This window comes from Rhopilema esculentum, chromosome 10 (genome assembly GCF_057945365.1).
Source record: "Rhopilema esculentum isolate cy_ngs chromosome 10, ASM5794536v1, whole genome shotgun sequence".
NCBI classification, from domain to species: Eukaryota; Metazoa; Cnidaria; class Scyphozoa; order Rhizostomeae; family Rhizostomatidae; genus Rhopilema; species Rhopilema esculentum.
In genome coordinates, this window is record NC_142824.1 from 613,388 (window position 1) to 637,561 (window position 24,174).

At 36.5% G+C, this 24,174-nt stretch overlaps 1 protein-coding gene across 2 annotated transcripts in view; it reads left to right on the forward strand.

Annotated features, from left to right (window-relative positions):
• Positions 1–244: 244 nt before the first annotated feature.
• Positions 245–24,174, forward strand: part of LOC135693269 (KICSTOR complex protein SZT2) — a 38,134-nt gene continuing 14,204 nt past the window's right edge. Inside the window, exons 1-37 of one of the 2 annotated variants that reach the window (XM_065211713.2) lie at positions 245–484; positions 1,200–1,344; positions 1,666–1,830; positions 2,540–2,617; positions 4,709–4,798; positions 5,090–5,212; positions 5,504–5,627; positions 6,246–6,375; positions 6,734–6,815; positions 6,937–6,985; positions 7,435–7,576; positions 8,417–8,482; positions 8,633–8,691; positions 8,881–8,954; positions 9,214–9,236; positions 9,984–10,073; positions 10,662–10,700; positions 11,062–11,191; positions 11,436–11,464; positions 11,777–11,851; positions 12,297–12,347; positions 12,776–12,928; positions 13,440–13,554; positions 14,621–14,796; positions 15,270–15,527; positions 15,806–15,887; positions 16,749–17,003; positions 17,175–17,418; positions 17,741–18,879; positions 19,470–19,643; positions 19,990–20,212; positions 20,336–20,624; positions 20,884–21,879; positions 22,074–22,167; positions 22,342–22,724; positions 23,095–23,284; positions 23,511–23,759. In XM_065211713.2, the coding sequence (XP_065067785.2) occupies positions 1,204–1,344; positions 1,666–1,830; positions 2,540–2,617; positions 4,709–4,798; positions 5,090–5,212; positions 5,504–5,627; positions 6,246–6,375; positions 6,734–6,815; positions 6,937–6,985; positions 7,435–7,576; positions 8,417–8,482; positions 8,633–8,691; positions 8,881–8,954; positions 9,214–9,236; positions 9,984–10,073; positions 10,662–10,700; positions 11,062–11,191; positions 11,436–11,464; positions 11,777–11,851; positions 12,297–12,347; positions 12,776–12,928; positions 13,440–13,554; positions 14,621–14,796; positions 15,270–15,527; positions 15,806–15,887; positions 16,749–17,003; positions 17,175–17,418; positions 17,741–18,879; positions 19,470–19,643; positions 19,990–20,212; positions 20,336–20,624; positions 20,884–21,879; positions 22,074–22,167; positions 22,342–22,724; positions 23,095–23,284; positions 23,511–23,759 (6,780 nt within the window). In that variant the 5' untranslated portion in view covers positions 245–484; positions 1,200–1,203. The remainder of the gene's footprint in view (positions 485–1,199; positions 1,345–1,665; positions 1,831–2,539; positions 2,618–4,708; positions 4,799–5,089; positions 5,213–5,503; positions 5,628–6,245; positions 6,376–6,733; positions 6,816–6,936; positions 6,986–7,434; positions 7,577–8,416; positions 8,483–8,632; positions 8,692–8,880; positions 8,955–9,213; positions 9,237–9,983; positions 10,074–10,661; positions 10,701–11,061; positions 11,192–11,435; positions 11,465–11,776; positions 11,852–12,296; positions 12,348–12,775; positions 12,929–13,439; positions 13,555–14,620; positions 14,797–15,269; positions 15,528–15,805; positions 15,888–16,748; positions 17,004–17,174; positions 17,419–17,740; positions 18,880–19,469; positions 19,644–19,989; positions 20,213–20,335; positions 20,625–20,883; positions 21,880–22,073; positions 22,168–22,341; positions 22,725–23,094; positions 23,285–23,510; positions 23,760–24,174) is intronic. The other variant, XM_065211705.2, reaches the window with a different exon arrangement.

A 24,174-nucleotide genomic window follows, 5' to 3' on the forward strand; every position in this document is an offset into this window, starting at 1 on the left:
AAATAATTCTTAAGTTCCAGCTGGGCTTGATCCCTTAAATTCCAGTTGGGTTTGAACTTGGTTCTATAGCACACTATTCACTGTGCTGTTAATCGAATATTAGCACATTTCCTGTAAGCTGAGGGTTGCTAGTATAGTGGGTAACGGGTTAGGAAGTTTAATGTTCTAAATTCCGATTGGGGGGGGGGGCGTGTACCGATTACCAAAAACTAAATGCAACGATAAAAACAAAACATTATGTCGAATTGAAATCGAGGCTGGACCAAATCGCATGAACGTGATTTAGAACTTGTAGCAGCCAGTTAATCATGTTACGTGTTTGAGGCCGAAATGGTGCGTGTTTGCCCAAGTTGAAGCGAAAGAATGGACATTTAAACTATTATTGATGATGTGTTTAAATGGATTGATAGTTTTTTCATGTAACGAATAGGCTTGGAGGAGTTCAAATACGTTTTTACGAGCCCCCAACTCCAGATATCAGGAGGTTTGTCTCAAACTTTCTACCTTGTTGATAGGGATATCAGAAAACTTGAAATAAAATGCATGGTTTGTGTAAATATTTATTCATCTAACCGATATAAGAATCACGATTTTTCGATTGTGAACAAAAGTACGATGCAAATGTTGGATTATAATTTACCAGAAAGAAGGTCGTCAATGATAGTCTGCCCTCTCTTACAAAGATGCTTGCTCTTTTCTGGTTTACTGCAAATGCATGTATTGCATTAACAAACCCTGCCCATCTGTATGCATGAAACAACAAATTAAGTTGTAATCATGTCTATTGTAATCATGATGTCATAATGTTTGATTTCATAAGAAATCCAACCTCACTCATATCTTCATAGCCCTACACTTGATAAATTAAGATTTCTAGAATGTAAAAGAAAAATTGTTTTAATTGGATGTCTATCAGACTTATCAAATATAATTGTTTCATTTGTAGCATTCCACATCAGTAATAGTCACTTAGTAACTGATGAAGCCTTTGTTGAAGTCTTTTTGAATCCAAACTTTGTTTAGAAAGTAGTTTATGTGATGTGTCAAATAGTCTTTTACACAATAATCTAATGAAAATTAAATACTCTATTTTATGTTTCTTTGTGAACCTGTTTAAAAGCTTTATATCTGTATGTAGAAATTACCATTAAACAGGAACACAAGGTCCCTAAGAAAGTTAATTCTTTCACCTTTCAAAGCAGAATGGCAGAGCTGCACCAAGATCATGCTGGAAGGGTGTTCCTTTTGATGGGAAAGGAATATAGGATATCAAGAAGTATAAGAGCTCAATGGTTTTTCCAGCACATAAACTCTGCTGTTCACCCAAAGGGCAACCAGGACTTAGTAAGTGAATTATTAGATTAGATTGTTATTTTGTTTGTTAGTTTAGATCATTAGTTTTGCCAACAGATTACTAATGTTTGTCTTCATTCATAGTTTTTAGAACCAAGGCCTAGATTATATTTGTTTGATAGGTAACACTTTTGATGGGGCTGATCTGTTATAGATGTAATAACTCATTTTGCATGTTTCAGAAGTATTTCATTGTGTGCTTTCTGGTGATGTAAATAATGAAGGTCGGTTTAATACTTAACATTATGCCACCTGAAGATAGAACATACACAACACTAAATTATTTTGTTGACCTTTTACTCTGTCTTTCAGATTTCTTCACATGAAGAATTGGAGGTGCTATCTGTTTTGCCAGAAGTCTCGAATATCCATAATGTACATTCATTCAGGCTCGCTCCATCAACAAGAATAACTTTTATCGGAAGGCAGTATAGATTTGTGTTCTGTCTAGATATAAGCTCTTCACAGTGGAGTGTGGTGAGTTATCCTATTTCAGTTTTGAAAATTTTTTCAAAAGTTTTGAAGAATGTTTTCTTGTAAATAAACACAATGCCAATAGGGTGAATATATGAAATTTTCAAAATCCAGTTAAAAAATACCTACTAAGAGAGTTACAGAAAATTGACATCTAGTGAACATATGTGGCCGAGATGAAAAGGACAAAAGATGCAAGCAAGCAAGTAAAATATTGATAGGTATCATAAGTTGCAACTTTTTGTTTCCTGAAGGGGTTGCTCGTGTCTTGAAACAAAAGTTTTTTTTGAACTATAAAATCAATTTGTGTCTGTTCAAAAGTGTTGCTGGCAGATTTTGATTTCAGCAATGCAATAATGAACATATTAGAAAAGTCCTTGAGGTAGACAAGTCGGACTTGTAAAAGTGTTGCTTTTTCTTTCCATTGTTATTTTGATACAATTTGTTTTCATAACTGCCTTTTTCCAAAAAGAAGCAAAAACTTTTCTACTTCTTTTTGGCATACCCTTGTTCCATATTGTTTGTACTTTTCTTGCAGAGAATAGAATTTAAGTTCAGTGAACATGTGAATTGAATTAAGATGGCTGTACTTAAAGATGGAAAATGAGCATGCAAACGACTGAAAGTTTGCCCTGCCAGAATAGGAAGAAAGAAAAGTCAACTATTCCTTAGTAATTTTGTTTTTTTCAAACTATCTGTTCTCAATCCTTAGAATGTGGAGAATGGAAAGATAATGCTAGAAGAAGTATTTGAGAACTTCATGAACTGCATTCTTGGATTAATTGAACCAGTAAGAACTTGAAAATTTATTTTCATAAAATTGTTATGAATGTGATTTAGAGCTTGTTTAACGAATACTGCCCCTCGTCCTTCAAACAATATGCTGTCAATTATTAAAAACACCTAGTTGTGTCCAGGGGTGTCACTTGACCCGGGGTATGGGGGGTTGGTTCACCCCTGTCCCCAACCACAAAAATAAGGGCCCTCTCACAGGGCAAAACTGATTTGACCAGGGAAGTTTTTTATCCCAATGGATGTGCTTTAATGTTCTTTTTAAATAACTGTAGTGAAAAGGTAGTTATGCTTGGAAATTGTCTGTTCTAAAGGAAGTACAATAAAGACTGCCCGTGACACGAAGTAGGGAGTAGATAGTTTGGTCTGGAGGGAATAGATTTCTAAATTGATTCTGATTTCCTTTTACTTCAGATTTAAGTGTTGTCGATATTTGTGTCGTTTTTAAAACCATGTTTTAAAGACAAGAACAGCTTTTTAGAAAACTAAGAAAAAATTGTTATCTGATCTGGAATCCAATTTGTTGTTAAATTAGTGTATCAAAATAACTGGAGCATTCGTCAGAACAGACATACTGTCCTGTCTTATAACTATAAGTTTATATAACTGGACATTTATATGCAAAGCTTTGATATCTTAATCTTGAATAATGTTTCTGCATAGTGATTTACATTTAGCGTAACCAATCACCAGTTCAGTGGGATGATAATGTGCATATCAAAATTTGTTTGTAAAAAATGAGTTATGTTTTTTATATCTGGAGCACATTTCTCTACTACAGGTCTAAGATAATGATCAAGGTATGATGATTGCTTTTCCTAGGAAATCGGCAATCAGACAGTGGTCTAAAGGAAATTATCAAAAAGTGGTCAAAGCAAAAAATGTGACGACTTGGAATAAAATAAACATCATGTATCATTCTTTAACAATAATTAGCTTCCAACCCTCTATAGTTTTCATTTTCATTCCTAGCTTTTCCAACTTTTGGCCAGACAAACGTTTTCACATGGCAAAAACGCAGCTACCACCCCCCCCCCCAAAAAAAAGAAGTATGAATGATGCCCCTGGTTTTGTCTGTGAATTGTGGAAATGTGTTTTGTCATGTTTGCTTTTGTAAAATAACCACAAGACTTTCTTTTGAAGTTCAATGTTACTTTCATTCCCAAGATGTTTAAGTCTCCTGAGTTGCAGGTAAAAATGTATTTAAGGTCTTGAAAAATATTTGACATGATTTCATGGACTAGAGATAATAAATTCCAACCAAAATTCATTAAAAGCCATTTGTTCCCAAAATTGGCTTGTAATTAGAAAAATTTTCAATGAAAAACAACTAAACTTTATCATTGTAACCATCTTGTTGTCAGATTTGCTATGTATAGATAATGAGTACATGTAACAGTTGTTGGGACAAGTGTTTCACTCAAATAAGAAAAAAGTGTTTTCTCAACAGAATTCTGCCTGGAGAATGTGCATGAAAATTGATTTTATATTTGCCAAGTTGCTCAAGCACTTTTCTCTTGGTTAAATATTCTTTCTATTAAATGCTTCATTCCTCCAGCCAAAGGGCAAGCTTTTTTCATTACAAACACTTTTTAGTAACAATGCTGATGGCATTTGGTCTGTAATCTAGCCAAAGACCACAATCTGCAATAGAAAACTACTCTACAAACATTATCAGTCCACAGATTTCTGGTTAACTTTTACCACATAATTTCCCTCCACTCTAATTTTAGCTCATATTATATATATTGTCACATAGATTATACCAGACTCTTTCTTTGTACATAGCCCATAAGCAACTATTGTCTAGCGAAATTTATATTTTCAAGAATAGAAAGTGATATATCAAAGTAAAAAATAAATACATTGCTTCTCCCAAAAAAACAAATAAGACTGAAGTATAACTATATTTAACAAAGCAAATATTCAGAAATAGACATTCAGATCTTGTGATATGCTTTCTTGATATAATTGTAAAAATGTTATAATTTGTATTTACCAACAAGCACAAATTAGGAATTCACCTTTGCATTATATGTTCATTCAATCATAACATACTTCTAATCTATATTTTTCCTTGTCTTGGCAGTTTTCTGTCCCAGGCAGCAGTTTGGTACTTGAACCAGAATTGGTCATTACTGTACTGGCATACACACCTTTGGCACACAGAACCTGTCAGGTGGGGAGTTTAAGCGCAAGTTGATATTTATTTATCAGTTAAGATTCATTTTGAAACATTATGTTTTGATTCAGTAATATTTTTATTTTTATTTATTGAATTGTTGCTGGAAAGTTTATATCTCAAATTCCCATTTGCTGTAACAAAAAGCAGGAACATTTTTGCTTCCTAAACCTTGGAGTAGATACCTAATTCTTGGTATTTTTCAATATTTGATAGAAATTGAAGACGGTAGAAGATAAAATGTTACTTTGAATACACATTGAATATATTTCTTATTGCTGCCCTTAGGTTCTTGTTCAAGGACTGTCTGTATCACGAACCAATATCTATAGCTTGCTGTATGAATTGAAATGTAAATTGCAGTCTTTGGAAGACATATTAGCAAAGGAACTGTCAAGGAAATACGACCAGGTATTTTGGCAATTCTGAAATTTGAGCATTAGCTAAATTTGTTGACTAACTTTATCAGTCGAATGGAATTTCAATTTTTTATAAAACGTTTTTCTTATGTTTCTACATTTCTATATACCTGATTTTGTTTACTAAAGATCAATTGGACATAAAGGGAATGTGCTCCTATGAATACCCTCTTAAACACACCAAGTGGTAGTCTCATAAGTTTTTTTAAAACAGTCTCTTTACATCATTGCTACAATCTAAAAATTTGCAGTTGACTAACAGGCATTGCTCTCCCTTGAATAGGAGCTGCCTGTTGAAGCAGATGCAATTGATGATGAAGTTGGGCACGATACAGATTCAAGTCTTTTCAACATGGTCAGAGATGCCTTACTGGCACTGCAGCTGCTTCCTGATAACGCAAGTGCAGGTTGGATATTTTCTTCAAACCTTTTTAATCCAAGTTCAAGTATCATTCATCCAAAAGATATTGCTATTTCATAAGAGTCTACTTATATATAGGATTGTGCCTCCAAAGAGTCTTCTTCTTCTGCTTATTAACTTTGATCCTCTATGTTGAAGAAATTTGTTTCACTCTCTCTGATTGATTTTGTTTTGTTCACCACGTTGAAGGAAATATCCTTAACGCGAGTCACTCGGATAGATATTAAGGTTGTCCCTTTTGGATATTTCCTAGCTTACTGGATATGACATCCAGGCAAAATAAAGCTTTTGGTTTGTAATAGATTTGAAAGATACCGACCTTGTCATGCAAATTAAGCCTAATTAAAATATGACTTTCAAATTGAAGCAGAAAGGTAGTTAACTCAGTTACGTATTTGCTTCCAATTTGGTTTTAGGGAATCGCATTTGAGCTTCAACCTGTGAGGCAGTGGCAATGCTGGAATATTGTAATTAACTGTATACTAAGGCCTGTTTATTATAGCAGTGTTTTGACAATAGCCGCTAGCTTGTTGAATCTTATGATCTGTTTCAGGATGATCAACCGGTAATCATAAAGAAACTCAATTTGTTGCTTTTGTCCTAGGTTTAGTCATCGTCACTGATGGAGTCTTTAATCTCAGCGATGCATCTGCTGTCGACGCTGTGTTGGCACAAATGAGGGCCAGCACCGTTGTATGTTCTTTTCTGCAAGTTGGCGGTGGATCGAAATACGGGTAACATGTGAATTTTCTCAGTTAGAATTTCAAATTTTTATTATTTATTTAAAGAGACAAAACACCAGTCTCGTTTTTTAGCACATCTTTTTACCAAAGAGCTAAATATCTGTAGTTTCGAGTTAAGTTGCCATTCACCATCAGGCTTTGGAAATTTGAAGTATATATGTTATACTGCATATGTTGAACTGCATGTATACTAAGCGCCATCCAAGCGTCAGCTAGTATGCCTGTGGCAAAGATTGTCAGTTTCATTTTACGTCTTCTGCCATTGATTCACTTTTGCCATTGCAGATTGCTTTTAAATTTGTTTTAGTAACAACGCGAAAACAGCAAAATTTTTGTTTTTCTGTTTCAGATATGGCTTTATTCCACACACGTCTCTTATGCAGTTCATAGCCACCGCCACCTCCGGCGCCTACATGTGCGCATGCCCAAGAGTGAGTTTGTGACGTCAACCTTAGAATGAACCTAGCTACGTCTCTCTTTCAATTTCTCTTTCTCTTTCAATTCTTTCAATTAAAGCTTACGTCTTGATGCTATTTTTACCTGTCTTTCCAGGTGAATTCTGCAGACCCAAAACAACACCCAACCTCAAGCGAAGTACAAGGTGGCAGAACACAGTTCATATTATATTTCGCAGTATGAATATTTCTATTGCGAGCCATAGATAAATCTATCGCTGTGGAGATCTGTTTTACAAATAATTTGGTTCTGATCTAGTTTGAAACTCTGAAAGGTGTCATTAGTTTATAGCTAATCAAATAAGTATTTGTCAAAATCCGACCTGACCAGATGATATATAATCGATTGTAAAGTTGAAAGCTGCAAGGCCGATGCCAGCTTTGCCTTGTAAGGGGAGGACTGTAAGAGGGGTAGAAGAGTTACACTTAGAAGTAGAAATTGATCTTCTGGAAACGTTTCTCTGCTTATTCATTGTAAAACGTTTCCAACTCACAGTAATTCACACGCAACTAAGAAAACTATGACATTTTGTATTGTGTTTGATAGAAACAGGATTCGCCTAGCATGCAACTTACAAATTTTTGTAATTTCTAGAAGCACAGCCAATGAACGTATACCATGAAGCCCTTCTTTGCTGGAATTTTCATACTGATATCGACCGTGGCAAAATCGCATACGATGATGTAGCCAACAAACTTTGGATGAGAAAAATGCCCTTTACTAAAGATAAAATCGAGTTCGTATTATATCATTTTTTTCTCTTTTATTTATGCAAATTTTAATAAACATTGTATTTTTTAAAAGAATTTCTATATATTAAAAAAGTTTGATATTAAAAAAGTTTCATTCATAAATCGAGTGGTAAATTTTTAGTTATATTATCCTTTCCTGTAAGTGTTTTTGCGGTTGCATGGACAACGAAGGGTTCTAGGGCAAGCTTCAAAATGGATGTAAAGTGTAATTCTTCGGAATTTGTATTTGTAGGCATTGCTCGTTACATTTTTTTACTGTTAAGATTTCACCACAGTATTTTTAGTTAAAAACATGAAAAAACATCATGAAACAATTCATTAGTTAATGAAATCATGACATGAAAGCATCCAAATTTGTCACTATTCCTTTGATTCCAGTTTGATTCAGATTCAAACCCACTTCACGTGCAGATTTTCAACCCAGCCCCCCCCCCCCCGATCCTTCATGTTTATATCTCTAATGATTCTCTAAGTTGGATTATTAGTTGGTTTTAGTCTTGCTTATATCTCTAATAATCAACTCTTGCCTGAGAAGTATAATCAACTCTTGCCTGAGAAGTATAACCTAGTTCAGGGAGATCCAAGACGAATGTCGTGGAATGTGAGGACAAAGGAACGACTTCCCGAAAACAGGAATGACAGCCTTATGAACAGTTTCTCAATACCCATTCACGCTTTCCCATTTACGTGTGTATTGATTCATCTCCAAGTGGCAGGGCAGCCAATTGGTAAGGCTCAAGAAGTTCGCCATAATCGAGCTTTCAGTATCTTTTAATAGCTGCTCTAGTTTTAAACTAACAATTAAATCCCCTTCTTTGCTTTAGCTCGATATCTCAGCCGATGCAGAAAATCAAGCACTCTGAATGCAAGCATTCAACTAGGATATCCAGGTACTTATATGCGATCAGCAATACTCAGTCGAAATTCAGTGTTAATTTCCTGTTCCGAGATGCTCTTACGTTTACATTTCGAGACAATGATTACTGATCAGTTGCAAAATTCTCTGTATATATTTTGAATAAGCTGTTATTCTTTTTTAGTGTTTTGAGCGTTCGCCTTAGAGAAGGGTATTCGATCGAAAGTGTCGCCATTTCTAGAGGTTTGTTTTCTTATCATCTAGACTCATCTTTATGGACATTACTTTCACCAATAAATAAGCATTTTGTGCGAGAAGTGGGAAATCCAACAGCATCAGTAAAAAATAAGCCGTTGTTTTGTCGTTCGATCAAACCTTTGTTACTTCCTATTTCCTGTACAATCATGTGTTTTTATTTATCAATGCTTTTAGATGGCACTCAGCTCGAAGTGAAGCTTACCTTGCCATGGAAAGAGCACGTCCTCTTAGAATACATAGCCAAAGCGGTGAGTGCAATGTGCTCTTTGTCATTTCATTCGACCCATGCAAAATTTTTTAAATAACTCAAGCATGGGTTGGCTATTCCTTGACACGATGTGAATGTTTATTTTGTGAAGAAAAGATACCTTTCAATAGATTTTTCATGGATGATTGGAATCAACGGGTGAAGTATTTTGTTTAGTACTAATAGCTGTTGCCAGCGATGCAATCCTGACAACATTGCTTCTTCTATTGTTAACCCTTATTTTCCAATTTCTTTTTTAGGCTTGGCCTATTGATCAGTCGAAGTGAGTTCTTTTTTAATCAAACTCCTGAAATGCAGTTTGTTTGCTTGTCTTCTGAATTTGGTATTTGCACGGCATGTTACTACGAGTCGCATTTTGGTCTTGTGTTTTTAGTTAGTTGCTTTTTCCATTCCGTAATAAGGTTTATCAACGATTAAGGTCGTCGGGCCTTTGTAATAGTCCATTGAGTTGTTTGAAAAGTATTGGAACGAAGCCTAAAATTTGCCCCGAGACGAAAATTTTACCATTTAAAGCAATACTGTAAATCCTCAAATTGGCCCCCCCCCCTTCGAAAAATCCCCCCCTCCTCGAATAAGCCCCCACTTCTACCGTATATTCTCCAATTGGAACCCCCTCAATTTGATGGTTTTATTGAGTTACCACAACAAATTCATACTTTTGGTAATTATTGATTAAATGCTCATAAAAAGATTCCTCCTAAAATAAACGAGGTATTTTAATAATGTCTTCTTAATTTCTACAATAATTTTATTAGCCCCCCCCCCTCGTATAAGCTCCCATCGAATAAGCCCCCATCGGATAAGCCCCCATCCAAAAATGTCAAAAGTGAATAAGCCCCCAGGAATTCGAGGATTTACGGTAATACAAAATTTTTGGCAATGCGTCTGCAATTCTTCCAAGATAATTCAGCTTTTCAACATCCCTAGATTTTTCCTTGACTTCTTAGCTCATCTTTTGTTTTTTAAATCTTTTTATGCTATGATTCGCAACATGATGTCATTTTTTCAGTCGTTCGACGCATGTTGACGTATTTATCAAAGGCTCGTATGATTTCCTTGTGGACATCACATCAAAGCAAAAGTTCACCAGTTCTTATAGGCAAGTTCGTCATTATAAACATCATTACGTTTTACACCTTTGAATACATTTCTGTAAGGCGTTGTTTTGGGAAGGTGTTTATCAGTTGGCGATATCATGGGAAAAGGGATCCCTAAAGTTATATCATCAAACCGAAGCAAGGGGGGGGGGCAGATGGGAAAGAAGAGCAAATTTCTTCTTGGAAGTATTTTGGGAGGGAAAAGAAATAGGGGCAAGTGTAGATTCTTAAGGGTGAAGCTTTTTGCATTGGTGGGTAATTGATAGACGTGAGTGGGAAATTTAGATCTAATGTACCTGAGATATTCATGAGTACTGGAGATGATATTGCAGATATCCTGAAATATTTCAAGTGCCTGTAGTTTGAAAAAAAAAACAAAACAAAACTGCCAAAAAAAATTAGAATTTCAATTGGAATTTATGATGTTCCTAATTTCTAAGCAACCTCAAAGATTTGTCCGGCAACTCAGTTTAAAATAATCGGGAATCTTGAAAGTAGTGTTAAAATAAGTAGTATATTGATTAAGATTTCATCTTGGATTCGTAGCTGAAAACTACTAAATGCCTTTTAATCCAAATTTTTTATTCTAGGAAAACCGTTGTCTACAAGTTTGAACAAACAATGAAAAGGTACTCCTTGAATTCTTTTACTAATTTTTTGAAATATTGGAAAACTTGCAATTATTTTATAAAAATTGAAGAGGAATGGACCTGTGCACTCGAAACAACTCGGTACATGACAGTAATCTTTGGAAAAGACTGTGTTTTTGTTGGTATATAATCTTCTGCAAAGGGAGACAGTGTAATATGTGGTTTTGTCTGCTTCTTATTCGCTTTAGTAAACATATGATATTCGGCGATGCTTCATGTTCTTATGTCCCATGTTTTTAGGCCTTTTTTCTACTATTAGATTCAATATTGTGCTTATTAGCCGTACATTTTTCTCGCAGTGATGCATTCTTTCACCCGTTCTTATTTCTTTACATTATAGCCTGCAAGCTACTGACGAGCTGCTTGTGAGACTTCAGTCATTTTCGATAAACCCTGCCTATACGACCATTCCCGACAGTGCCAAAGACGGTGTTCCATTGTTTCACTTACCGCAGAGTTCCAGGACGCCTGTGAGTTACAAATTAATATTACATACATATCATCCAATCTTGTTGTCTTCCTTGCTCCTTTAGACTTTGAAAGGTCTATAATGCTTTTATTCCAGAGCTTTATTTCTTAAATGACAAAACTTTCGATCGAATTTCATTTTCTTATGTAGACAGATATGTAGCAGGACACCGAATTGTAAAAGCTTTATTTAATCATCATCGCTGTCTTTGGTAAATGGTAAATGAAGGTGTTTTTCGAACGCAGGTGCTGTCTTTACAACAAGGCAAGTCAAAGTGAGTAGTGCCCTTTCAATCCTGCTTTAGGCTTTTTATTAAATGAAACTTATTATAGTTACAGGATGAATTGGAGCTGGCCGACTTTGCTTATGACCACATTTTTATAGTGGCTATTATCATCTCTTTAGTCTTTTAATACGAATGGCCTTATTGAGAAATATTTGTATCTTTCATGTTTGACACGATATTGTTTCTTGCAAAAAAACTATGCCGTACATTTTATGCATTCATTTGGTGTTGTCTTTCCATTTGAAGTAAATTGATCACGAAAGGTTAGATATTGCAATGTTTTTTGTATATTTTGAAAAGGAAGTCTGCAAAGTCGCAGGAGGCACTTTTTGCAGAATACTGGAAGCCAATTCTGCATCTTGATACCAAGACGTGGTGGGTAAAGATTTAACGCTGCGTTTTAGTATCTTATCATGCAACGATTTTTAATATCTAAATTGTATAATTGTTAATGATTTGTGTTTGTTATTCAAAATCTTCTATGTAATTATGATAGGCGAAAACTCACGAATGCATCAAAAAGCAAGAGGATTTTAAATACGCAATCCAGAGTGGATATTTCTGCCCTTCACATAAACATATTGTTCAAAAGGAAAAATTACATCAACATGCACATTGACATTTTAAACAAGAAGACGACAAGTTATCTTAAATATATTTTACAGTTTTTTCAATATGATTTTATTGCTTCGCAGTTCAAACTCGTAGTTGGGTTCGTTCATGTGACGATTGTCATAATATTGCTAGAAACAAATTTAGAAAGCCTTTTCCCAAGCTTCAATGTATTTGCCTTTGGCTCATGGTGCCTCTTGTTTTTTAGGCAGAAGTGGTTTCATTGTCACAGAGTCAGTATACTTCTTGAAAATGATAGGTAAGCCATTATGTATTGAGGCCTTTGATCTAAGACAGTTTTTGACCGAGTAGACAGCCTTGAATTTCTCTCTGCCCAGTTTTGTTGATGCTGGTCTGCATCAGCTGGTCACATACTTAAAGCAAGCAGAGGCGTTAGAAAAGAGATATAAACTTTTCTTTTTATGAGCTAAAACAAAGCCCCCTTAAGTGCTAGGTGAGCCACCGATCTTTGTCTTGATTTTTCAGTTTTATTAGATTCCTTCCGAGTTATTTTCATATAGTTTCCTGGTAAATAGTTGGAATTTTCCCGATGATAAGTCTTCTTGCATTTTCATCGTTGATCTTTCGTGCATTTTCATTGAACTGTACTTGCTTTATCATTGAAGTTGAAAATGAAATGATTTTTATGATATATATTGCTTACTTATTCTAATGTTCTTTGTAAAGGCCAATATCGAAGAACTTGTTCATACCGTCAGTGAGCGAGCGATACCATACAGTTCATTGCAGAACGGCGATGAATGCATTGAACAGATTTCTGAGGGACTGGAGCTCGTTTGTTCTTCTGGAAAACCATTCCTACATCAGGTTTCTTGGAAGGTAAATGCACTTATGTTCGAAAAGTATTGCACCACCCGCCACAAAATGGCAGCACTGTCGCAAGATTTCTTTTAGCTAACCAAAATTCAAATAGCTATAGCAAGTTAAATGAATGTTTAAGGATGACTGTTTAGGTGGAAAATAATGGAAAATTTATCAAGGTCTAGCAAAATAATGAAATAGCTCCAGCTGAGAACTGATCAAAAGCGAATTGTGTCTTGTCTCGTATTCATTGCGTGAATCACTTGAAATTTAACTTTTATTCGTTTACATGTCTTGTATTTGTTTTAGCAGCACAATTGCATAAGGTTGTTTGTCTTTTAGTTGAGAGGCAAGGAATTTCTTGTTTAAAAAAGTTTCTTTCGCTTTCCATCGATGATAGAAACATTCCAAAATCGTTTCGTTTTGAGCTTTCATTTCACTTTTTCCATATAATAACGAAATGTTTACTCTTAATGAACCTTTAGATCGTTTCGAATGTTTGATATTTCACAAATAATTCTCTTTGTAGCAAGAGTCAGAAAACACCGTACTCGTTCTGTCTTCTTCGGTTGGTTTTCAAAGGTCTTTGCGTGGTAATAAGATTGGCGTTTCTCGGTGGCACAGCTGGAACTGAAAGACACAAGGTCAGCTAATCAGTGCATCTTTTTGGGGCACTTTATCGTGTTATGGGAAACTTACAGTCATTCAATTTATCGACTAATTGATAGATAATAGCTGAAATAAAAAGTGAAAAAGCGTTGAAATTAAAGTGTTACCTAATCTAAACAAGAAAAAGAAAGCCATTTCACCATCAAATGCATGTTGTATCTAGTGGGCCAAAGCCCTGAAAGGTTGGCACCCCAAGTACCGAGAAAATGTTGTTTCGTTGAAAAATGACAACAGGTGAAGAATATAATTGGCTTGGCTATTTGTTGGTGAATCGGCTATTTGTAACGTACGAGTTAATGAGATACGAGGAAGTAGTGCAAGAAAACCTGTTTATTTGAATGAAACCAATTTTTGAATAAATTTCCTTGAGTATCTTTAAGCAGAAAGTCGTTGCCTTCAAAAGTCTCAAAACATAACATAATGTAAATTTTCTGGTTGCGAAAGAAAAACAAAATGATTCCTTATCCACGAGGTCCTCCAAGGTCCAAGCAAGAACTTATTTAAAGTCTTTCAACAAACATTAATTTAAGTTAAACGTTGTTTCAATTGGAAAATGAAAGAAAAGAATGGAAGTTACGCTTCACTGAATTTGCTAACTTATTCGCATGTTATTGGCTGATTAAACAATAAATAAGCTAGATAACAATGAAGTTCATTGTGTGATCCGCCACAAGCGGCTCTTCTTCTGTCAATCAAATTGGTTACAGACCTCCCGAAGTATGGTCAGTGAAATACCCTTATTAGTGAAATATTCTAATGTCAAAAGAAAGTTAAAAAACAAAGTCAAATGACAATATTTTGAAGAGGGAAGAACCGGCGCTCATGTGGACATTTTTCTGGCAATCTGTAACAATAGACCAGTCTATTTTTTTTCTCATTTATAATTTGTTCTATTTATTCTTTCAGATTATGTGGTTTTAATTCAGAAATTCAAAAAATAGCCTTTTGAAAACATAACCTTTCCACTAATATTAGCATAACCATTTTTTTGATAGTATGACCTAAAAACAAGTTGTTTGAATTTTTCTTTTTGATTTTCAGATTGTTTCAGAACTAAAAGAAAGTCTTGATGCAATCAAAGCTCCATTGAAAAAGCCACTTTTTTCGCCAGAGCGAAAACTTTCCCTGGAATCTCCTTCCAAATCAATTGTGCTTACCACCAAAGAGAAGAGATGTGTGATTTTTCTTGAGAAGCCTTTAGAAAGGATACTTGTAAAGTAAGCAGTTTTAAATTCAAATTCGAATTTCTTTCCGGTCACTTTGCATATCTTCAATGAGACATTTGGTGTCATAACGCATTGATCACGTGTTGCTAAAAGCGCTTTAAATGTTCCATATTACCTCTTTAGCATCGCAGCATGAATCGGGTTACCATTTTATGTAAACAGGAATCTCTTGTTTTCACCTGCATTTGGAATGATTCTGGTTTTCTAGGCTTTAAAGGCAGGGTGGGTTACACGCTAATTTTAATACCTTTTGGTATAAATCAGGTTTCTGTAAACAGGTTCCCTGTAAACCCAAGACACTGGCAATAAACGCAGAAAGCTTAGGCTTTTTTAAATCAGAGCTGACGGAAACATGATCCTTTTTGTGTATTTAAGTGTTATTATCTGGTTTAGTCCTTAGTATTTAGGTTTAGCTCTGTGCTGTCTATACTCTCTAACCTTGTTTACAATTGTTATTGCATTAGATATGAAATTATACCGGATGACCTGAGGTCTGCTGAGTACAAGGGCCGAGGCCATGCCAGCGTTTTGGATGTTACTGAATCAAGCAGCAGGTTAACACCAGTCATTGTTCCTGGTGGAATAGGCCCAGAAAGAAGCAATCCAATTCTTGGTGCCTTATCGCGCTATACCTATAACCAAAGATGGGTTTGGAAGATGTCATGCCAGACGAAAGCACTTCCTATTGGTGCTGTGGCTGCCATTCTCTATGCGCTTACAAAGTATGCAGTCATAATTTTGAAATCAATGTCACCCATCTCTTTCTTTTCAAACAGTGTTATGATAGAAAGCTCTACAATCGACATTTTTAGGCACCAGGAGATGCATTATCTGTTACCTTTACCATCTTAGACACAAGTTGTTTGGAGGACTTTTGGCAGGGACTTATGGCTGCATCTTTAAATTACATCTTTTCCAAACTTGAGCTATCTTAGTTTGCATATTGCAATCTCTCTAATCGATAGTTTATTTACTGACATGGCGACGTTTCCTACTTTAGGCGACGTCTCCTCGAAGGCTTTCATTTCTGCAGCAGCAATCAAAATGGTATCATAACAATGGTAAAGGAAGTCCCGATGGAGGTTAGTAGATGGCAGTCACCCTGTCTGCATGTTGTCTTTTTTCATTTCATTTCGATTCTATTAAACTATTAGTATTTTTTTCTATTCAAATAGTTTGTTGTTTATAAAAGCTGCTTACGTCAGCCTTAAACCTGAATTGAATTTTGAGAATGTATGCAGTGCGGTTTGGTTAAACAAATTTGTCTTGAATTGCATTTTGCTCAATTGGATATTTCGTTTGAAAACATTGACCAGGATATTTTCATTGCTAATCAGTGAAAATGTTTGGAAACATGAAGTGTTTGATGTATTGTCATAAATAATCAGTGAAAATGTTTGAAGAGAGAGTAGCAGTAAAATATCTATAGGAAGCTAGATTATTTTTCGACAAACTGGTGTTCAGCTGAATTGCTGTGTATATTTATGAAAACATTTTTCATGCGGCTCTAAGGACGAGATTTGAACGAATTCTTTTCAGAGAAACTATGAAATTATTGCAAGTGGTCTTCAAACAACCAAGAATGAATTGGTACTAACATGAATCGAATAAATTCCCCTAAGAATCAATCAATCAGCTTTATGCTTTTATTCAAAGAAGGTTCATGGCTGTGAGAAAATTGCGTGAGAACTTTGCAAGAAAGAGTTTCTTTGTCAAATGTTTCAATTTTTATAACATTAAGTCTGCGCGTTTTCATTTCGTAAAAATGTATCATCCCATTTTTCTGATTAATTTGTATGTACGTTACCGGACCGAGGTCTGACATGACTTGACATTAGAAAATGGATACAGTATTTTTCGATCGTAGAATGTCATTCCAAAAGTAACAAACACTATTTTTAAAATCAGTTCAGCTTCAAGTCAGTTTACTTTTTCATTTCCAGCTTCCAGCAGTGTCTCCAACCGCCGATAAAAACGTTTGTGTTCTGCAGTTCGTTCTGTTTCCTCCGCACCGTTGTATACAGCTCAAAGAAGGGTTTCAAAACGAGTCTGTTGAAAGTGATGCCTTTAGAGATGGAAAGGGTGACCTTCAAATTGCCACCGAGATATGGGTAGAACCCCATTGCGGTGTCGTAGGTAGCGCGGGGCGAGCCTTACAATACATTGATGGAATGAAGTACAACGAAATACCAGAACAGGTATGTTTAACGCTTTGCAATTACTTTGCAGAAAGATCCCTCGCTGGAATACTTTTCATCATAAAAACCCAGCTCTGATCTTCGTTAGGTCTTTCAAATATTTGATTTTCTCTTGCCCCTTGACTTTAAACATTTTGCTAATAAACCCTTATTTGCCCTCCTTTGTTAAAGATTTTTTGCCAAGATCATCAAACAGTAAAAGAGATGGTGACATATTCGCATTTGGAGAGCATGTGCATTGACAGCCTACTGACAACCATCCCACCTCCTCCTGATGCAGAGGTCAAGCCACCTTCGGAATGGTTTGCTAACTCCACCGTAGTTGACGTGCCCTTCTTGTTTGACATTGTTCCTCTTTTGGCAAAGTCGAAGCAAGTGTGCTTGCTGTTGCCATTGCTCAAAAGTGCCGAAAATGGTGAGATATGTTTATACACCATCCCTCATGTTTCACAACCTATACAGCGCAGTATCTTAGTTGAAACCAATTGAGGGACAGTCTTAAATGACACAAGAAAAGATAGAAGAATCGAGGTTTTAAGTATTTCATTTTGTGATATAAGTAATTATTTAATTCTATTATGTTATAAGAGTGTATCAATTCTCTTGCGCCTCTCCCTCGATCCACAGTTACGTTTTTGGTATAACAATAGGTGAATTTAATCCTTAGTATTAATAGGAACTGGCTTTCAAGAAAATGCAAATCAAGTTTTATGTTTACGCATTTTATCTGTTTTCAGAGATGGAGTTTTGCGAACAACGTCCAAACGATACGCTTCTCTCGTTATTCTTCAGTTCCTTGCTGGAATCAGTTGACTGTGAGGTACCATTTACCGATGCTAATTGCGCAGCTTTCTCTTCCTTTGTTGCAAAGAGGTGTATCGAAAAGCAGAGCGTTGGCTACCGGAAATCACTACAACTAAATATTGAGTTCTCAAGCAAGCCTCTTTGGAGGTGCTACGCAGGAGCCTCACGAAGATCAATTATCATGCTTGTAGTTCCAGCTACTTTGAGCGATGTTGAAAAGATAAACCTAAAAGGGATTTTGGAACCAATGCTTAGGACCGACAAGGTGGAAGTAAAAGGAAGAGAAGACCAATTTACAGCTAATGTAGCATCAGGCGGTAAAGAGGAGGAAAAAACAGGAATGAACGATAATGACAGACCTGGTGAAGAAGACAGCGTCCGGGAACTGAGGGAATCTATGGACGATGAAGATGCAAGTGACCCATGGTTGAGTAAAGCTAGGCCATATTTTCCGGTGTTTCTTTACGAATGTAGATTTGCTACAATTTCAGATGTGAGATCGAAGCCTGGCGAGGAAGATAATATTTTTGTCGACTATCGATCAAAGCTGTCTGATTCTTCCCATGAAGAGAAAGACTACCGCCATTACTCTGGGGACATTGTTGATGTTTTGATTAAATCGGCGGAATTAACTGCATTTTGTAGGTCGCTTTCTGACAGATACTTCCAAACATTTGTCAACGGAGTTTTCAAGAATCTGCAACTTGGTTTTGCTATTAATAACAAGGACGTCGAGTCGTCAGTTGAGCTGATTTGTGAAGAATCTTGCATTGAAGTTGATATAACCAGTTTCATACGGATAATATGCAAGCATTTTAGAAACCAGCAGATAGAAGAAGAAGTATTCGATTGTTTGTCTGAAGGCAATGTTGTCATAAGGCGTGGTGGCAAACTCAGTTCAGGGAGCACCAGTAAGACGACGCCCCGTACGCCAGTAATGACAACACCCAAATGTGGAAGTGAAAATGTCCATAAGTTTGTCCAGGAGTCTTTCTTGGAAATCCTCCGTACCAAATTTAGCAATGTGCCTCAAAATGCGGAACTGTTTTACTACAATGCAAGTGATGATCAGGTGATAGTTACGGTTTTTAAGCTGTCGGTCATATTTTTAGTTAGTTTAGTAACTCCTTTTCCCTTCATTCAATAGCAGCAAAATCTGAAGCTTCGTTGATTTGGCCTCTTCTACTCGTATCAAACATTTTTGTAGCCGTCGGCTCTTGTTAAAGCTTTTAACAAGCTTATTGCTGAGATCTTTTCCGTGAAAATATTGTTTTTCCTGCAAGGGCTGTTACTTAAAATCTTCATTCAAAACTTACGCAAAGATCCACATGTTGTGCCATGATTAAACCCAGTGATCCACAAATGTTTTGATATTCTGTTTTATGTATGTTTCGTTCTGTACTAGTGTTGGTATTATCATTTGTTGTACTCATTTGCTGTACTATTGTGGCTGTATTTTGTTAATGAGATTGGTTGTAGAGTCAGTCTTTAGCCTGGATGCTTTAAAGTACTCAGCTGCTGAAGTTGTCATATCATTACGAAGGGAATTTTCCTCAAAAGATTCTCAGGTTTCGGTCCTCCTTATATATCAAACTTTATAAACTTTCTGCTCGTTTAACCCTCTTCATTTTTGCTAACCTGATTGATAATATTCTGATTTAGTCGAATGGCGGAGACTCGGACAGTGTATCGGACGCTGAGAGCGAAATTCAAGAAGGTGAAATGCAAGAGACGGAGTTGCAAGCGAGCAGTGACGTTTATGGCTCGTCCGAACAACTGCCCTCCTCTACAAAGGAAGAAGATGCGAAAATCAACACAGACAGAGAAGATAATATTGTATGTTGAGTTTGCATTTCTGACAAGTTAAAAAAAGTGATGCAGTGCTGTGTTAAATTACAATGTTACAAATGCCTTTGATGTTCGTAGATTTTTGAGTATGCTTCAGCCTTGCAAAGTTTTTATGTGTACACAAGTGCTTTAAACTATGCACGGTTTACTGATTAACTTTTGTAGCTGCATTTTATTGACTGCTAGGATAAGCAAACTGTATTAAAGTTTATTTTAGTCAACATATAGCGACAAACTTCAAGTTATTGTCAAGTGTTGACATCAAATATTGTTCTTCCACGTGCAACTGATATGTTTGGTAAATATTGAAGAGACAATGTATTTAATTTTTCAGTCGCAGCTTAGCAGAGTGAGCTTGAAAGGCAGCACCAGCACACTTTCCGCATTTGAATCAGCAGACGCTTTTTCTGAGCCTGGAAGTGCCACGGATCGTGCGTCCGAAGATGATCCTAGCACCCACCCATTGTTTCTCCATCTGATGTGCTCCTTGCGGGACAGAAATCTAGCCGGAAGCGAAATGGGTCTTTTGCCTGTTAACACGTTGCCTACTTGTCTTTGTAAGTAACATTTGTCAGCTAAATCATTTTAGAACGCTAGAGATTTCGATATAGGCCAATTTTGAGTTTTTTTGCTTAAACTGTACTTACTACTTTTTGAGAAATATTCTGTTTGCATTCCAGCTGAAATCATCAGAATGCTAGAAGAGGGAGGAAACCACATAGATCCTTTCAGCTCGACCTTAAAAGTGACGCTTGATCTTATATGTCTGACCCTTCCACCTGAAAGTGAATCTGGTAAATGCTGGAAGGTGATAGACGAGACTGCATCCACGCGTGCCGAATCCGAGGCTGATGACGAGTTCCTTGTCGATGAGCATGGCAGCATTGCAGAAGACGAAATGAAGCAAGGCGTGTTTGAACTCGGCGATGAGAAGGGAGTCTTGACTTCAGCAGTAAGAGAAAAAGCAAGGTGATTTGATCAGCTTGTTTTGTATTACTAATACAAGCCTACAATTAAAGTCCACGATATTGATAATTTTTGTCAAAGGCGGGTTTAAGTAACAGTCGGAATACTGATTTTATCTCCGATTCTTAGATCAAAGGCTCTCATACGGCTGCATTTTCAGATTTTCTAAAGTTTAGTCATTTTCCTTCTTTATATAGAGACTGCAGATTCAATCAGAAAGCGATAATTAATAGTTTTGACAATTACTTTACTCTTGTTTTAGTACTTTGATTGATCACACATTGATGGATCCTTTAAAGACGTTGCCCAAAGCCCAGTTGAACGCTTTCAAAATAATCGTGAAGAAAATCGAGTGGCTTTTGAAGGATGAGATAGCGTCTGCTTTAATTAACACATCGCCTGTGATCGAAGCCACTTTGGACAACGTGGCGGACCACGTGAAGAATTCGAGTACTGACAACTGCCAGTTCCGCCGCATTTCATTGAGATTCGTATGTGGTTTAGACAAAAGTCTTCAGTTGTTCATGAGTGAATTGAGCAGGGCAAAAATAAATAACTATCGTTTTTTGAATAAAGGAAAGTATTTCTATCTTGCTGCGGATAACCTGAGTGAAAAACAAGTTAGAAAGGCTGACCCTAACGAAAGAACTGATCTTGATTTAAAAGAACTGCAGACGTCTAAGTGTATTTCGCCACAATTATGTCTGAGCAGTGAAGAAAATAGTCAATATGACGTGAATGACGTCACGAGGACCCTTGATTCCAACGAAGCAGAGAACGGGTTTGAAGAAAAGAGCGAATCTCTTGACCATGTGGCAAATCACGGGGAAGATTGCACGAATGAAGATATTGAATTGCTTGCTGATACAGAAACTGTTTCTAAATGCGGTCAGCTTATTAGTGTAAGCTTTAGAGGCAAAAAGGACGAACTTGCTCTTTGCAAAGAAATTGTTTTGGAAATTGTAGATTCTGTGGTAAAAGGTCTTGATCGGGAGACGAAGACAATTGAAGACACGCTAAGATCGCGCAGTGGAAGTTTGCCACTTCCCGGTAGAGAAAATACGGAAATTATAAGAAGGAGATATAGTGATACCAAAATATCCTACGAGAAGGACAACGAACTAACCCTAAATTTGCAAGATACCTCCACAGACCTTTCTGCTTTTCATAAAGATTATTCTTTCCAGAAAACTGGTCCGGATTTTTGGCTGTTTGCGAGTGTTCATGGAAGTGAGGTTATTGTTTATCACCATAAAAGGTATGCTATTTTTGCATTCTGCAAAAGTAATTCTAAAATTCATTCCGTTCTGAATCGAAAAAACCGTTTCGTTTGAACACATGATTATGACATTGTAGGATGAGCACCTAATGGCGGCGAGCTGTTTTCAAAATTTTCCCGCCTTAATCATTATATTTGATTATTATGAATGTATATACATTATATTTTCGAAGGCGGGAAGCTGTTGACTCAGGTGATGTTCAAAGTGAAAAATGCTATATCGATCTCCTTGGAATGATTGACCAAATTGGTCGACTCGTTAACCAGGTAATCTTTAGCTGTTCTTATTATATAAATTTCGTGTCGAAACCGCAGTTTCATGTAGGCTGTTTCTAGATTAAGTGCTTTGTCTGCGCTCAAATCTGAACCCAGATAGCCCACCCTGATTACTCAGGTCAAACATGACCGTTCTTCATAGTACATTTCTTGCTCTGTTACCAGCAAATGCTTCTGGACGATCTACACGAGACGTTTACATGTCATAACTTGCTTGTTGCCGAAGAAGACGAACACATCTGGTCAAGAAGAGAAACCAGTCCAGCTAAGCAGCTGTTTGTGACTGCCACGTCAGAGATTGGCATGTCGTTTGAGTTTTCCAAAGTCGTGCACGGAGAATTTGAATTTCATCCTGGATATTTCGAATGCGACAAAGTTTGGGAGACATATTTACCAGTTCATTATCGATTGAAGTCAAGCCCTGGGCAGCCTAAGGGAACGTCGAAAGCTATACAAGCAGTGCGATCCGTCTTGGAAAGATTCGCTGTTTTGAACCGGTCGAATTTGTTTGTGTATCGGGAAAGCACTAACAATGTCTTCTATTTCCGGTTTGTTCATTTACAGTTTATTAAGCTTCCGTTAGAGGTTATAGCATTGTAAAGTTTTTTCGCATCAAGCATTCATTTTTGTTTCGTTTTCAGTAGTTTAGCTTTGTCGAGATTCTTTGATTTTTCTTAAAACCCGTATTCTTTGAATAGAGACATATCCGTTGTTCGTTTATTCATCAAAACCTGTCAATTCAAGAAAACATCTTTCCAAACTTGTTTCACATTGAATTGCTTGCTATATTATGTCAAAAAGTAGCTCGACTGATTTCTCGAAGAGGAAAACTGTCTCGTTTGATGTCTGTGCTTCTGTTTTGCCAGATCGATTCCCCTTCCATGGCCCACTTTTAATGGCGTTGTCTACACTTTGTAGAATCCACGAGACGCTGTTAGAGAGCGAACCTCTTTCACAGCTGGCAAACCCCACGAGAAACGCTGATGTCGACGATCCAATAAAGGAGGACAATCTCTCTTACAACTCTGCTGCCTCGTCAAGTTGGTCTCTTGCCGGTAAAATGCAGTTAGAGGAAAAGCAGGAAGCTCAAGAGGATCTTGAGTTAAAAGTATGGCCATTTTTTCTATTGAACCACTGAGTTTCTTCGGTTGAATGTCGCAGTTGCAGACTGTGTAAATTGAAGCATGCAAATTTTTCTAATTTGCGGAATGCAATCAACTGTAAAGTGAACTGCCACAGCAAAAAATTCTAAATTTTGCTGTAAGAGTCTAAACGTTTTCTTAAATATTTTTCTCTTAGTTAACAGCTAATTGTGAAATATTGTGTGTTTCAAGGAGGCAGATATAAAGACGCAGAGAACGAATTCTGTCGTGGCGGATTCAGTCTCAGAACTGTCCTTTGCTTCGATCATGACAGTGCAAAAGATTCAGTTTTGCGTTCATGGAATAAACGAGCCTGGGAGTGAGATCAAAGATGAACTGGTCAGAGTTCTAAGAAATAAACTCGATGATGCTGTTTTCGAACAGCTCAATCTTCTGATAGCTAGGAATCCGAAGTGTAGACTGGCACCCGCTGATGTGCAGGTTAGTTTCTTTCTCGTGAAAAAAACCTTTAGATTGTAGATTATTTTTAGTCAAAACACGGTTTTAATTTAATTTATTTGAGCAATACTGCAATCCCCATTAACAATGCCTCTCACTTAAAATATGTATTATTCGGAAAGTTAAATTTCCTCAAAATGCCCGTACAGCTGTGTTTGATATGATCGCTTTATTGACAATTGATTGGTATGATTGGTATGGTATGATCGATCGATCGATTGGTTGTTTTTATGATTTATTGATTGATTGAGCATGTTTAAGCATGATTGAGAACCGAACAGATGCTTTTTGATACCTTGATACACGCTAAAGAATTTGATTTGAAGACGTTAGATGCCACCCCCTTCCCCAACAATAAAATTGCATCATCTACTATTCAGAAGGTCTCTTCAATTCC